Source organism: Cetorhinus maximus, chromosome 3, assembly GCF_964194155.1.
Source record: "Cetorhinus maximus chromosome 3, sCetMax3.hap1.1, whole genome shotgun sequence".
NCBI lineage: Eukaryota > Metazoa > Chordata > Chondrichthyes > Lamniformes > Cetorhinidae > Cetorhinus > Cetorhinus maximus.
This window is the reverse complement of record NC_135881.1, coordinates 185656045-185672690: the sequence shown is the minus strand read 5'-3', so window position 1 is coordinate 185672690 and position 16646 is coordinate 185656045. Positions and strand designations below refer to the sequence as shown.

Here is a 16646-nt window from a genome sequence, read left to right as displayed (position 1 = left end):
ATGAATCTAACATTGCTAGGGCATTTGAACCATATGTAGAGCATCTGGTGGCTTTAAGGTTGAGAGCCTAGGTTTCTGACAGGAAGTGGTTGCTAGGTTACTAGCCTATTTTAGAAAAAGCCACTTCTGTTCTTGTCTTAATTTTTGTGTTTCTGAAGGCTTTGACTGCTTGGTCTACTGGGGAAATTCCTTCTGAAATAATGTGGTTTTTTTAAAAATTAAAAACTTATCTGGCCTTTTAACCATGGAGTCCTACCCTTGGAGTGCCATTCACTAGTGGACATTTCACACTGCCATAACCTCAGAAGCTAATCAATCCTCTCGTTTCCTCCCCCTATTAATTGTTACATTGCTTTTATGGGTCGATTGGGTATGTTGACGTTTAGTTTGTGGGAGCATTTTTTCCCTCAATCAATATGGGTTTGTGGAGGGTAAATGCTAGAAAATGGGCTGAATGGCCCATTTCTTGTGTTGTACCTTCTATGCTGTGATAACTCTTACACTGATATTGCACCTCACCACATCAAAGCCCTTCACGCAATGCATTACCTTTTTGAAGTGCAGAGTGTGTTATGTGGTGAAATGAGAAGAGATGTGGAATATCACCAGGGAAGGCACAAAGAGCGATGTCATGATTTGCATTTCCTACTGAGCTGTTTTGGAATGTTGTCTTGCTGTTCGCAAATGGTACTTGCCAAACCATTTAAAGAAGGCTTCAGGCTCCTTTGCAGGATTCATTGTTCCCATTGTGGACAGAGCCTGCTCAACTGGCCAACAATGCAGGCTATTTGCTAATTCATTCAGAAGACTATGACGTGACTCATTGTGAAACGAATTGAGTTTATCAGTCAAGCCATTCATTCTAACCACTCATAATTCACGATGACTTGTGGGGACCGAGGAACAGTCACACTGCTTCTGGCAATCGTTGCCAATCTTTTTATTCAGAACACATTCCTCTGCTGTGAGAGAAGTTAGCAGAACTTCAGCAACAACTAAATTCTTTAACCATTCAGTGTGATCATTGCTACATCGATAGTTTGTTTGGAACACTCAGGAGGGCTTGAGATCTAGCAAAATATGCTTAGGCCAAGAAACAAATGTGAGCAAAGGTCAGATAGAGGATTGGTTAGCTAATAGGAAACAGAAAGTAGGCATAAATGAGTCATTTTCTGGTCAGCAAGATGTGACGACTGGAGTACCATAGGGATCAGTGCTGGGGCCTCAACTATTTACAATTTATATCAATGAATTGGATGAAGGAACCAAATGTATGGCTGCTAAATTTACTGATGATACAAAGATAGGTAGGAAAGTAAGTTGTGAAGAGGATGTAAGGAATCTGCAAAAGGACATAGAAAGGTTAAGTGAGCGGGCAAAAATTTGGCAGATAGAGTATAATGTGGGAAAATATGAACTTGTCCACTTTGGCAGGACAAATAGAAGAGCAGCATATTATTTAATTGGAGGGAGATTACAGAACTCTGAAGCACAGAGGAATTTGGGTGTCCTGGTGCATGAATCACAAAAAGTCAGTATGCAAGTACAGCAAGTGATTAGGAAGGCAAATGGAATGTTGTTGTTTATTGCAAAGGGAATGGAATATATAAGTAGGGATGTTTTGCCACAGTTGTATAGGGCATTGGCGAGACCACATCTGGAATACTGTGTACAGTTTTAGTCTCCTTATTAAGAAAGGATATAAATGCATTAGAAATGGTTCAAAGAAGGTTCACTCAACTGATACCTGGGATAAAGAGGTTATCTTATAAGGAAAAGGTGGACAAGTTGGGCCTGTATCCATTGGAGTTAGAAGAATGAGAGATGATCTTATTGTAACATACAAGATTCTGAGGGAACTTGACAGGATGGATGCTGAAAGGGTGTTTCCCCTAATGGGGGAGACTGGAACTAGGCGACAGCTTAAAAATAAGGGGTCTCCTATTTAAGACGAGATCAGAAAATTTTTCTGAGGGTTGAGAGCCCCTGGAACTCTCTTCCCCAGAGAGTGACGGAGGCTGTCATTGAATAATTTTAAGGCAAAGGTAGATAGGTTCTTGACTAACAAGGGAGTCAAAGGTTATTGGGGATAGGTGGGAATGTGTAGTTGAGACCAAAATCAAATAAGCCATGATTTTTTTAGAATGGTGGAGTAGGTTTGAGGGGCTGAGTGGCCTACTCCTGCTCATAATTCATACATTTGTATGAGCACATTCTTACTATACTGTGCTATAGGATCTGCTAGATGGGTTTGTATTGTACAAAATGAGGGTCTCAGAAGGTCTTGGTCTTGTAAATTGTCCTGCATCATAAATTATGATCTTGCACTAATGATTGCATGCAAGTTTGACATGGTATTTCAGTTATTGGAATTTTGAAGAGAGGCCTTGTGGCACAGTGGGTCTTATTCCTGCCCCTGAGTCAGAAGTTTCGGGTTCAAGTGCCACTCCAGGATTTGATGGCCACAGAAGGTATGTTCATAATGCAGCCAAACAGTTTGATTATCTACTTGTAAATCCTTCCAACACATGCCAATGGTAGGTGGTAAGAGTGGGAGAGGTTCTTGGTCAACCATATGATGGAAAGAAAACTGGAGCCTCTTCCATCACTATTCATAGCTCTGCACTACAACATGTATGTAAAAGTGTATGTTGCCACAGCAGCTCGGGGGCTAGTTGGCTGGATGACTTTGTGGCTCAGATTGGTGCCAATAGCATGATATTTGATCCCCATTTCATCTGGGGGATTCAGGACCTGTCACATGCACCGAACCTGCTTCCCCTTGTCCTTTTTAAAGTTCCCTCCTATGCATTCTTTTTAATTAATGTTTAACTGATCTACATTTGTTGGTCATACCGTGGGACTGATAAATGTGAGCACTTGCACTGATTAGTGTCTTAATATAGTGCCCTCGATTTAAAAAAAAGACTTGCATTTATATAGTGCCTTTCATAACATCAACATTCCAGAGTGCAGCCAATTAAGTAATCTTGAAGTATCGTCACTTCACTGTTGAATGTAGGAAATGTCACAACTCAGCAAGCTCCCACAAGCAGCAGCTAGATTGTTTGTTTTACAGGTTGGCTGATGGATAAATGTTGGTTAGGAAACTGGGAAATCTCCCTAACTCTTCTTCAAATATGATCTTTTAATTCCACCTGAGAGGGAAGATGGGGCTTCAGTTTAATATCCCATCGAAAAGACAGTATGAAGGGAGTGCATCACTGCATTGGAGTGGCAGCCTAGATGTTGTGCTCAAGTCTTGGGTGTGGGACTTAAACCCATGACCTTTGGATCAAGTCATTGGTGCCTTTTTCCTCATATTCATCTGAAAATTGTTATACAGTTTAAAAGGAATTTAAAAATAATCCCCACAATGTGCTAATGCTTTGTCCAGTGCCCTTGTCTTCAATTCAAAGACTAGGCATAAAAACTAGAGTGGACCATTGTTTAGTCACGGTTCCTGGTGACTCTCTCTACCCTCCTCCCGCTGCCATGTTTTGCTTAATGTCTCTCACATTCTTGCTTCATTCTTTTTAAATATATTTGTTCTTGGAATATGGGTATCGCCAGGAAGGCTAACCTTCATTGCTTATCGCTAGTTTCCTTGAGAAGGTGGGTAACTTCATGAGCTGCTGCTATCCTTGTGATGATGGTGTTCCCAGGGTTTGGTGGGGAAATCCAAGATTTTGACTCAGTGACAATGAAGGAAAGTGATATATGTCCAAGCCAGGATGATGTGTGACTTGGAGGAAAATTTGCAGGTGATGACGTTACTTTTCTTGACATTCTTGGTGGTAGAGTTCGTGGACTTGGTAGAGACAGTTGAAGTAACCTTAGTGAGCTACTGCAGTGTATCCTAGAAATTGCATACACAGTGCACCAGTGATGGAAGGAATGGACATTGAATCCATTAATTGTCCTGAATCAAACTTTGTCAAAAGACTTTTGATTTCGCATATTCTCATAAGAAATAAGTTTCCTGTTTATTTTGTTTCCCCACAGGCACAGTTGGAGGCCCAGAAGGCTACTCAGGATTTTCAAAGAGCCACTGAGGTGTTGCGGGCAGCCAAAGAGACCATTTCTCTGGCTGAACAGAGGTTGCTGGAAGATGAGGAACGGCAGTTTGATTCAGCATGGCAAGAGATGCTTAATCACGCAACACAGCGGGTATGTTGAACCCTAATCTAACAGTCAGATCCCACAGGTTACAAATCCTGTACCGTGTTCTTGGGGCCAATTCATAGGATGGTTTTCTGAGGTTCTGGACTCCGATGAATGTACCAAGACTAGGGTGATGTACAAAAAAAATGCTTGGAATGTTCACCTGGTTTGGCCCCCATGTTTCCCTCCTGATCCCAGCTTCTGCCCTGAGTTAATATCAAGCCTTGCATTATTCAAGGTTCAGAGTGAACCTTTGAGTGCTTGTCCAGAGATCACTGAAGGTAGTGCTACGGACAGGAGTTGGGGGTTAAATTTAAACAGCCCTGATTTCTCATCTCACTACCCATCCATAAACAGAATGGTGTTTTTGAGCTTTGGTTTTCCCCTTTTGTAAGCAGTGATTTATCTACCCCAACCCTTCAGTTTTGGAGTGATCCAATCCTATATCAATAACTCCACAGCAAACTCGAGATAGGGTAAAAAACCAGAGGTTTAATTTATTTCACACACACTAAATGCAGGAAGGGGGTTCGCAATATCCACCCGTTTTTGCATTCACATAATAAAAGAGGGATAAGGGAAAGAAAGGGGTTCAGGACAAAGACCACTGACAAAATAAGAATAATGGTTTCATGTGAATCCAGAATCAAAAAGTCCCTTTAGAGGTTAACAGGCTGAAACTATTGCAGGATGATCCGCTTCTCCAGAAGCGATGACTTCCATGATGGAAGAAGGCACATAAAGGTGAATTGGTCTTGTAGGCACAGATACAGAAGTTCAGATGTTCCAGTGGTACACAGTGTAGAAGAAGGCCAGGTAATTTAAAACCTGGCTCCGTTGCTGCTCTGTTGATGGAAAATGGCAGACTGCCTGGGTTCAGTTCTACATGGCAATATTACAGGATCTAGCAGCTTGGGGGAGGTCATGTGACATACCTCCCACTACTTCTCCTGGGTTTTGGACAAAGGATGTATTTTCCGGGTCTGAAATCTTGACATGTTTAACAGAGGTGTTCAGAGTCCCTTTGTCCTCTCAGACACCCCATTTCCAGTGGTCAGAATTCTGCTTTGGAAATGTAAAGAGCCTTTGTGCAGTTCTGGGGGTAAGGGGTGGGCATTAGTGCCTTTTTAGAGATAACGAGCCTCTGCTGTAGACTGAAGGCTAGAAATTCCTCTAGTATGAGCCATGGCTAGTCAGGCATGTCAGGGTAAAGCTTTGCCATTTAAAAATAATTTTATAAAGTAGCCAGGCTGATGTCTATAAATATATATATATATCTTCTGGACGGGACAGTAACAAGACAGGTAGATAAGGTGCTTGAGAAGGCATATGGTATACTTCCTTTTATTGGCTGAACCATAGAGTCTCTCATAGAGCATAAGAACTGGGACATTATGCTAGAACTGTACAGAACACTAGTTAGATGGCAACTAGAATACTGCGCACAGTTCTGGTCACTGCATCACAAAAAGGGTGTGATTGCACTGGAGAGGGTACAGAGTAGATTTATGAGGATGTTACCATGCAGAAATGGAGAATTATAGACATGAGGAAAGATTGGGTAGCCTGAGGTGTTTACTTTGTAAAAGAGGAGGCTGAGGGAAGATTTAATTGAGATGTTTAAAATTATGAGGGGCCTAGATAAACAGGATAGGAAGGATCTATTTCCATTAGCAAAGAGGTTAATAACAAGGGGGCATAGGAACTCACTGCCTGGAAGTCTGGTAGAGGCAGAAACCGTCATCATATTTTTAAAAAACCACTTGGACATACACTTGAGGCGCTGTAGCCTCCAGGGTGAGAGACGAAGGAGCTGGATAACCCTCTTTCAGCCAGCATGGATAATATGGACCAAATGGCCTCTTTCTGTGCTGTAAATATTTCTATGTAGTACATTTTGATAAAGATCCTGTAAGCTGGTTGCCACCAGCACTGGCTCTGTGAAATATAACACTTCCTCAGTTGAGCCCAGAGTTATTGCTGTCTTCAGTGTAAAAGCAACTGCTGCTGAAACACCCTTGTGTTACTATTGGTAGAATGAGAGCTGGACCACCCGATCACTGGTCCAACTCTAGGACTGCTGCTCAACTTCAATTATCTTAAAGCATAGAACATGGCCGTTCAGCCCATCATGCCTATACCTTCTCTTTACAAGAGCTATCCAATGAGTTCCCCTGCTCTTTCCTCATAGCCCTGCGGATCCTTCCTTTTCAAGTATTTACCCAATTCCTTTTTGAAAGTTGCTATTGAATCTGCCTCCTCCGCCCTTTCAGTTAAAGCATTTCGGATTGTAGCAACTTGCTGCATTAAAAAAATACTCCTCTTCTGATTGTTCTGCTAATTATCTTAAATCATTGTCCTCTGACTAATGACTTTTCTGCCTCTGGAAACAGTTTCTCCTTATCTACTCTATCAAAACCCTTAATAAATTTGAACAAATCTGTTAAATGTCCTCATAGCCTTCTTTGTGCTAAAGAGAACAAGCTCTGCTGTGCTAGGTTCCTTACTCTCTCTTACCACCACACTTCCTCATTTAGAGCTGCAGATTGCTACAGTCTGAGCTGAAAACCTCTCATTGGCTGCAGCTGTTGTCAGGAAGTTACATGTTTATTCCCTGCAAACTGATGATCTGGAATTCCCATTTGCCCAATCTATTCCTGTAACTTTCTGGAAATCTTTGCACTGTGAGGCAAGGATGAGAAATCCTGCAGTCAGTGCCAGGGAGGTGGCAATCTGTGGCATCTACCCCCATATAATTGTAAAAAAAAAAGCATTTTGTGATGTTCTTAAATCCCTCTGGGTATTGTAGTGTTTTATTTGTTACTGGGCTTGACTATAAAATAGGAAATCCCCATTTTGTAATTATAATGACTCCAACTACAGTTACTGGGGAGCAATTTCACCCTTTTAGTTTTGTTTTGCCACCTTCCACGTAAATAGTCGTCACTTGTGGACATTTGGCTTCTTGTGCCAAGTGATAGACTATTGAAGTTCTGAGCATTATAATTTAAAAGTAGATTGTTGTGTCTGCACTTTAGACAATTCATTTCCTACCAATGTGGAATGGAAAAGCAGAAACTAGTTGCACATCTTGAGTGAGTCGCTTTAGTTATTCCTTATTATTGCCGTTGAATTCTGATTCAATCTTACGCTTTTTAAAAGTGCTATTATGGCAGTCCACACAGTGTAGCATGGCGGATGAATTTGTTTCTCCCCAAATTTAGCTACAAATTCAAGTGGGGCAGTGTTCTATCCATGACTTTGTGCAATCCCAAATGGTGTCTGGTGTTGATGGAGCTACCTATAGGTCAAGTCCCTTGTCAGATCTTTAATCACTGACTGGTTTAAAAAAAACACATTTGCAGATACGTATGACTTGAAAATGTAAACCAATTAAAAGAAATAGTGACTGTTGGTGCCTACATGTGTTTTCAAAATCCAATCTAAGGGCTGAATTTTAACATCCAGGGGAGACAGGTTCAGGTGTGGGTGGTGGGGAGAGGTTGGTTAAAGACTCAAAGAGGCATCAGGTTGGGAATCTGACAAGACCCTGCCCGCTTCTGGGTTTAACCTGGACACCTTTGCCAGTGACTGGGGAGCTGTTGAGGAAGTGATTCCATTTTAAAAGAGGGAATTAACTGTAAAATTAACCCAGCTTTCTGGCTTTAACAGCCAGCGCACAGGTTTCTTAAGCTGTGTGGAGCTTGCCGAGATGATGGAGGTGAGGGCACAGTGGGAGTTCTTCAGTGAAACTGACGGGCTGAAAAGCCTTCAAACAGTGAAACTGAAGAGCTGCAGTCATGGCCAGGTGAGAGGCTGGGGCTCACAGAACGTGTGCTTTCACTGCTCGAGAGGTAAATCCCAACTTCTTGGAAGTCAGTTCACCTGTCATGTGTTCACTATGAACTTCACTTCTCTGCTGTCATCCTTCACCACGGCATGGGGAGCAGCTCTGCCTTGCACCTCTGAGGAACAAGAGGAGCAACACCAACTCCTTTCTAACCCACATACTGCTCCACAGGGCAGAGGGGATGGACGTAGATTTTCAGCTCCAAGGAAGCGATACCCAATCACAGATTCTGCAGGCGGAGGATCAGCTCTCCTGATGTGTGAGCACTGGTGCCTCATGAGGCTTAGGCTTTCAGGTAAAGTCATTGGTGATATCTGCAGCCTCCTGGCGCAAGACCCCCTTCCCACTGGTGCAGGTGGGCACCCATTGCCTGTGGCAAGGTGGCTATCGCTGGAACCCCCTCCCGCCCCCACCAGCACCCCAGTTCATTGCCTCTCCCTGCATTTCTTTGCTTTCTCCTCCTGCAAAGAGAGAAAGCAGGGAGTTGAGAGTGTGAGAAATGACTTGTGTGGAGAGGAGGGAAAAACAACACTTGTGAAGGGTGACTGAGGCATGTGTGTGCTGTTCAGCAACTCTGCCCCCTGCCAGGGTCCCTTGAACTAGACACCCTTCCTTTGACAGATTTGGCCCATCATCCTGCCCACCCTTCTGGTCAGGAAACCAGGTGGTAATCCTGTGGCTGAGTTGAAGAGTCACTGCAAAGCTTGCTACTGAATGAAAACCATTACCAGTCTCCCTCAACGTGTGAATCTGTAAGAATGAAATCTCACCTTAATTATTCAGAATTAAATAGATTTCACAGGGCAGGGTGTGAGATGTGTGACTGAGCAGTTGGACAATGAAAGCTGTGAGATTTCTGCAGTTATAAGGCAATAAAATTGAAACAAACTATGAATAGTAGATTAAGGTCAGGTGGACCTCCTGATGCTGAACCTCGCAAAGTGTGCTTTATTGTAAACCGTTTTTTTTAAAGGCCATCATTACATGTTCATGACGTTTGAGTAGAGCTGACACCTATCATTATTTCCCTGTCCCAGGTCATGGAAGCAGAACAGACCAAGACGAGGAGTGAACTGTTACATAAAGACACAGCTATGAAGTACAACGCAGCAATGAGCAGGATGAAGCAATTGGAGAAGAAACTGAAACGAGCCATAAATAAATCCAAGTGAGTGATTTCCACCCAAACTGTGCACCCTGCTCCCCACCCTTCACACCCTCACCTGCTTTGAGATGCCCCGAGGTTGTGATAGGCACTGCATCAATGCCAGTTCTTTCTTTTGTATCTCTTGTGAAGAAAAGTTAGCAGCTCATCTAAAAAGAAAGTATTGTCTTTGGTTTTGACCTTGTGTTACACTCCTGATAGCCAGTTGGTGAAGGATAAAACCATAGCTGATCTTTACTCGGTTTAGATTCGTTCACAATGTGAGACATTACACAAGCATATACTTCTTAACTCAGCACACCAGAGAGTCACAGAGTGTTTCTTCATATGTGCTCAAGTAACAACCCAAGTCAATAACCTCCACCTTTATATAGTTAACCATAAATGATATAGAATTGAATTTTACAGCCATTCATAATATGTGTATTTTCTCTTTTGTTTAGACCTTATTTTGAACTCAAAGGAAAATATTACCTGCAGCTGGAGGTGAGCATTTTCTTGAAATTCTCTGTGCTATAGATGGGATCCAGTGCTTGTATTACTGTGGATATGGGAGAAACCCAGTATGAATTGTTGACCAACCATAAGTGTTACAATGGCCTTACACATGTGCATTTTAGTCGAGAATGCCTTACACATACCCAATACAGGTAAACGTGTTTCACACATGTATATTCAGTAGCCAAGGAAGCAGCGATGGCGATCAAAAAACACTCGTACACTCTGATTTTCTTGTAATTTAATCACTAACTGCACCAAAAAGGCAAAGTTCACATGAACAGGCCATGCAAATATAAATATTGAAATCACATGGCCAATAATCATACCTATTATCATTTCTTCTTTACCAATCAGAAATGCGGTTAGCTACACCTGGATTCCCAGCTGTCCTTGTGGCCAGTAGCTAATATATTGGACAACACTGGTCTAGCCTAATGCTAATGAAAAGTTGGTTATTTTATTACACTGATCGTTAGTTTATGGAGTTATTTATCACCGTCAGTCCCTCTGCGAGCAGGCTAGATAATGGTGAGAAAGTAAGTGAGAGTTGAGGTGCTGAGGCTAGTGCTGACTGAGCAGTCATGGGTCCTTGGCAGTGTGTCCAGACGCTGTAATCAGGGGCTTTTTTTGGGGCGGGGATGTTGGTGGGGATAGGTTTCTCTCCTGAACCCCACTCTCTGTATTTATATTTTTTGTGCTCTCCAGGGTTCCCTTTCTGCTCAGTAGCTAACTATCCCTCCGGGAAGTGGGCGCTAGGTGAGGATGCGGCCTGGTGGTGATGCGTCTATTAAAGGGCACCTGGAGTCCTAGAACTGGATCTGAGCAAGTAGTCAATAGCAGCAAGGAGACAAAGGGAAGGGAATTAGTGGAAAGGGAAAAATAAGTTGCCCTATAATGCGTCTCCCTCATCTGTTCCAACGTGTTTGCTGTTGGTGATTCCTAACACTGATCTGAGGTTACAGTTTTAAGTACATCATCCTTACTTCTACACTATAGTTCCTCAGGAAATAACAACTCAAATCCCAGCCTATAAGCTACTTGCAGTTAAAGCAATGGTCAAACCTACAGAATTATTAATGTAGAATGGGTTTCTGGTACACTTGGAATAACATGATAATTTGATATTCTATTTAATTTTGTTTACAATTTAAATTAGTTGTTATTGATTTGCCAAATACTGAAGTGCTTGTTGTATAATTCCACGGTTGTGTTGCAAGCGTGCTAAATGCTTTGATTCGTATTAGCTGCTGAGTTTTGTTATAGAGGTTCACCTCTCAGTTAATGCAGCCATTGAGGAGTGATAGTGGGAAGCACTTCTTCATAAAAAGGATAGTGAAAATCTGGAACACTCTCCCCCAAAAAGGCTGTGGAGGCCTGGAGTCAATTTGACCTTTCGAGACTTGAGTTAGATAGATTTATCTTTGGTAAGGGTATTGAGGGATATGAAGCAAAGGTGGGAAAATGAAGCTGAGATGGGGATCAGCCATGATCTGATTGAAAGGCAGAACAAAGCTTGAGGAGCTGGGTGGCCTACTCCTGATTCTACGTAAAATTAGTATCTGCAATTCCTCTATCAGAGATGGATATTAAAAAAAAAACTGGGTTAGTGCAGTGACAAGTTAAAACCCTCAAATGTTAGAATTCCTTCTTGAGCGCAGGGTGATGAGAAGGTAGAACTCGTTGCCACATGGGAATGGCTGAAGCAGATAGTATTGATACACTTAAAGAGAGAATTGATGCATATGTGAGGAAGAAAGGAATAGAGGGATAAGATATCTGGTGGGAACAGATAATTAGAGCAGGAGAAGGTTTGTAAGGAGTATAAATACTGACAGAGACCAGTTGAGTTGAATGGCCTGTTTCTGCGCTGTAAGTTGTATGTTATGTGAATATTAAAATTTAGTCCTTGAAATAAATTTTGTTCATTTACCTCCAATACTGTGGTCTAAGAGATTGGGAGATTTTGACAGAAAGTGAACCTAGCCCCGTAACTGTTCGATAATCAGGATCTGATGCTGATGCAGGATTTAATTAAACCTTTATCAAATTGTACACATTTTGGAAAATATGATTACATTTTAAGTCCTCTGCTTTTGATTTGATAGCAACTAAAGAAAAATGTAGATGAGCTACAGGCCAAGCTGTCAGCAGCCAAAGGGCAGTACAAAGCTGCCTTGAAGAACCTAGAGATGATCTCTGATGAGATTCATGAAAGGAGACGCTCCAATATGATGGGACCCAGGGGTAGAGGAGTTGGTGCTGAAGGAAATGAAAACTCTCTGGAAGATCTATCTAGTTTGAAGACTGAACCTGATGAATTGTCTAGTGAGTACTCCTTGTGCTAATAACATTGTACCATTACTTATTTGGAGTCTTTTTTATTAGTGACTTGTCATGTTTACCCACATGTCTGTTCCTCTTACGCAATCCCTGCCTTTCAGGTTGCCAATATGGAAATTTCTAACCAACTTTTTATTTTGGTTTCTCTTGACCTTTATCCTTGTTCAATTTTATATGCTAATAACAATCTAGGAGCTGCAGCTTCCTTCCTGTTACTATATTAGTTTAACTGGGCACTGGACAAACAAAATGCATACAGTGTGCACTCAACTTTATTGGCCACGTTTTTTCTTGAAAGATTCCAAGAGTGTCTGAGTGTATTTTGCGGTTTGTTTAAGACAGTTAGCATTTTTCCAATACCCTACTTGTCAGTTTGGTTAATTATAGAACTACAGAGATTTTCCAGATATTAACAGAGATTGCAACAAACCACAACTACCATAGATTTACTAAATGGGCCTGCAGGCATAATCATAATACTGAACTCCTTATGAACATACGAATTAGGAGCAAGAGTAGGCCCCTCAAGCCTGCTCTGCCTTTCAGTAAGATCATGGCTGATCTGACTGTGGCCTCAACGCCACCTTATGAGTTGCATTCTTCTTAACTGATGATCATCAGTGATGCCATTAGTTCTCATATTAACAGCGCAGGGCCAGTTGCAGAGTAGTCATTTAGCTGAGGAGACAGATATAAGGGAAGCTAAGACAGTCTGAAGTGTTAACCATGGCTCAGCACTATCAGTCTCACTGCTGTGTATTCAAGACCCACTCCAAAGAAAAGCACATAATCTAGGCTGACACTTTGGTGCAGTTCTGAGGGAGTGTCACACTGTCAGAGGCTGGGTATTTTGGATCAGATGGGATACTGAGGCCCCTTCTGCTCTCCAAGTGGATGGAAAAGACCCTGTGATGCTCTTTGAAATATCCTGGACAACATTTGTCCCTCAACCAATATTTCTGAATCAGATTATCTGGTTATTTAACTCATTGATGTTTGTGGGACCTTGCTGTGCACAAATTAGCTACAGAGCAATGTAAATATAGTTCGGAACTACTTCTCTGGCTATAAAGCATTTTTGGATGTCTGAAGATTGAGAGATGGGAATATTTTACATCTGTGAGAAGATAAATGGGGCCTCAGTTTAACATCTTGTCTGAAAGATAGCATCTCTGACAATGCAGCATTCCCAAAATTAGTGTTCTTTTTAAACACTGATGCTGAGATTCTAATAAAGGTTCTTAAAGTTTATTCCAATTATCAGTTTTTAAAAATCTGCCATTTTTACAGGTTCAGGGTTTAACTTCAATGTGAAAGAAGGGAGAAAATTTTAAAATAAATTGAATCTCAAAATACTCAGGAAATCCAGAGAAAATCATATATTTTAAAGATCTGTTTTTACGTTGAATGTCACTAAAACACCAACAAAGCAGAGGATTTACCAAAACAAAATGAGGACAATGTAATGGACACCCTTTAATAATTTAGAGTTCATGGACACCATTTTATGGGGCTCACCAACAGATCATATTAACCCCTTGATCCCTGTACTTAAAATAAGTTTTGAGCACTTGTTCAATCCCACACACTCACCTGCCACTGTGGTAGAGGATAATAAAAATATTTGGGGATTATACACAGGGAAAGAGTGGTAAACAAAGTGTTGGTGTGGGACATGAGTCAGAGTTTAAATATTCAAGAGACTATCAGAGTGGTAACTAAGTGCACTACTGATCTTGATCTGTAAAACAAGTGCATACTTATATGGTCTTTAATTCCAATGGGATGATTTTCTACTTTAATAGAGTGCGCACTGAGCCACAGGAGATATGGGGAGATGGTGGCATAGTGGTAATGTCACTGGGCTAGTAATCCAGAAGCGCAGGCTAATGTTCTGGGGACAAGGGTTCAAATTCCACCACAGCTGGTGGTATTTGAATTTGAGTAATAATGTGGAATTGAAAAGTTAATCTTAGTAATGGTGGCCATGAAACCTTTGTCCATTGTTGTAAAAACCCACCTTGGTCATTAATGTCCTTTTTAGGGAAGGAAATCTGCCATCCTCACCTGGTCTGGCCTACCAGACCCGCAGTAATGTGGTTGACTCTTGACTGCCCTCTGCAATGGAGTGGCAAGCCACTCAGTTCAAGGATGGGCAACAAATGCTGGCCCTGCCCATGATAGAATAAAGAAAAGATATTATGAGGGGTGACTAATTGGATACAATGATTAGTTTAAATTTGAAAGAATAACAATGTGCTTTTAATCTGAATGTTAGACACAGAGGGCCACTTGTGACTTCACTCATCTGACTTCAGATAAATGCAGAGTATTGTGACTTGCTTTGAATTAGCTTCTGTAATATCAGATTGCTAAACACAGCTTCACAAATCATCTTTATCCATGCTTTCACTTCTCATTTGTCTAAATGAAATGGCACCGATCATCATTCCCTTGTAAATTGCAATATTCATTTAAAGATCTTAAAGAAGGTACTTTAATAAAGATAATAATGTGCTCTTTTGCATGAGGCTATATTGCATGAGGAATCTTGAAGGGTAATAAATTCAGCTTTGTCTCAAATACAGAGCAATGGCTTGTTAGTTGTTGCACACTCCCCCTCTGAATTAGAAGCCTTGCTCTGAGAATTGAGTACCTAATCTATGCTGACACTCAATGCAGTACTGAGGGAGAAGAGGCATTAAACCTAGGCCTCGTCTGCTTTTTTGGGTGGATGTAATGGATTTTAGCATAATCCAGGAAAGATCAGGGTATTACTTCCTGGTGTTCTGGACAATATTTATCCCTCAACCAATATCATTTTGAAGACAAACACATTATCTGGTTACAGCTGAGACCAACAGAGAAGTTTGTAGATTGCCCAGAGAATATTTTGAGGTAAATCGATGGTAGCAGCATTTCCCACTTTGAAAACTTTTGACTGGCCTATAAAGACAAGATAACCAATGTTATTCCACTGGTTTCCACCTGTGTTTCCTGCAGACTGTAGACCAGAGTTCCATATTCATCACTGAATATTTTAAGTGGCCAGCACGATAGGAGAGATTTTGATCCCAGTGCTCTGCTGGATAATCTATATTTAGTGCACTGTCTTATAGCTACATGAGAGCTGGTAAATTCAATCACCTCAGCAGGAGAAGGAAATTATTTTAACACGGTTTTTGATTAAATCATTTAGTTGGACTAGTGATCATGTTTGATTTATGTACTTCAACTCAATTGTAAAGCTCTTTGTCTCCTTTTACTCGTGCTTTGTGAGTTTGTTCAATCATTTGGAGAGAAAAATCCATTAGTTTTGCATTTTATCCAAAAGGTTATTTCCTATTAAGTATACTGTTAAAGCTAACGAATTGGTCTCCCCCAAAATAGATCTCTGGCAAATTCTAGTTAGTTATTTTAATTTGAAGGTTAGCGCACAGTTTATTTGTTGACAATGTCTCTCGAGTAACTGACGGATGTAATAAACTATGGTCCTGTGATTTTCTTTCAAAGTCTAACGAGCAGGTTGCAATAGACTAAAAAGACAACGTGATCAGGATAAAATGGTTAGTCAGCCTATTTTAAATCGTAAGCTTTGCAGCATTTGAGAACTTGGGGAATATTTGTCCTACTTCCAAGACTGCTTCTTGTGCAAAATATATCATGGAAACTTCCTTAAAACTTAAGCCAACTTAAGTAGGACCTCCTGTTTACTGGGTTCTGTCTGAAAATGCCATTTATTTCAACACTCTTATGCATGTCATCAAATTTATCCTGTATTACGTGAGAAACTTTGGCTCCATGAATCAGGTCTGCTTTATAATATGAGGCTTGATGACTCGAAAAAGCTGTTTGCAAATTACCTCACCATCTTGTGATGATAGCCACTCCCCAAGTGGAAGGCACCCTTAGGGAGGCGTATCAACTGAATGATGATTTCTGTTTTCCCTACTCTTTTCCTGCCCTTCACAGATCAATGAATCATTCAAAAAAGCTTTTCCCATCTCGAAAGGATCTAGGCTTATACTCTCGTCTCTTCAAAATCATGTGCAGAAAGCGTTGTCAGTCGAAGGAGCCTCTGGCTTTCGGAGCTTGAGCAACAGCTGGCGTCACTGCAGTGCATCTGTAAAGTTGAAAACAATGCAGTTAGCACATTTTGAGAGGTGGTCACCTTGTAGTTTGAGTGTGCAGGCAGAGGGGCAATGGCTTATCATCAGAGAGAGGAGGAGGGCAAGGCAATTAGCGCAAGTGTCCCCTGAATGCATCCTGCACTCTAACTTGGAGGGAAATGATTCCTAGGAAAGAAATACATCAGCAAGATGTCAAAGGTAGTCATCTCTGGATTACTCCCAGTGACACACGCTAATGAGAAATAGGAGGATAGTGTAGATGAATGGCTGGTGAGCTGGGGTAGAGGGAGCGCTTTAGATTCCTGGAACATTGTGACCAATTCTGGGGGAGAGGGACCCGTGCAAGCTGGTCAAGTTGCAAGTCAACAGGGCTGCAACCGGTATTCTCATTGGGAGGTTTGCTAGTGCTGCAGGGGAGGTTTTAAGCTAGTTTGACAAAGGGATGGAAACCTTGGTGTAGATTCAGAAGAGATAGAAGCAAAGTTGGAAATGGAAG

At 41.4% G+C, this 16646-nt stretch overlaps 1 protein-coding gene across 2 annotated transcripts in view; it reads left to right on the top strand.

Moving 5' to 3' along the window:
* The window catches only part of sh3bp5b (SH3-domain binding protein 5b (BTK-associated)), a 74879-nt gene that overhangs the window by 50396 nt on the left and 7837 nt on the right, over positions 1-16646 (top strand). For both annotated transcript variants that reach the window (XM_078539386.1, XM_078539385.1), the window contains 4 exons: positions 4006-4170; positions 9052-9182; positions 9623-9665; positions 11786-12005. In XM_078539386.1, coding sequence (XP_078395512.1) covers positions 4147-4170; positions 9052-9182; positions 9623-9665; positions 11786-12005 — 418 coding nt within the window. In that variant the 5' untranslated portion in view covers positions 4006-4146. The remainder of the gene's footprint in view (positions 1-4005; positions 4171-9051; positions 9183-9622; positions 9666-11785; positions 12006-16646) is intronic.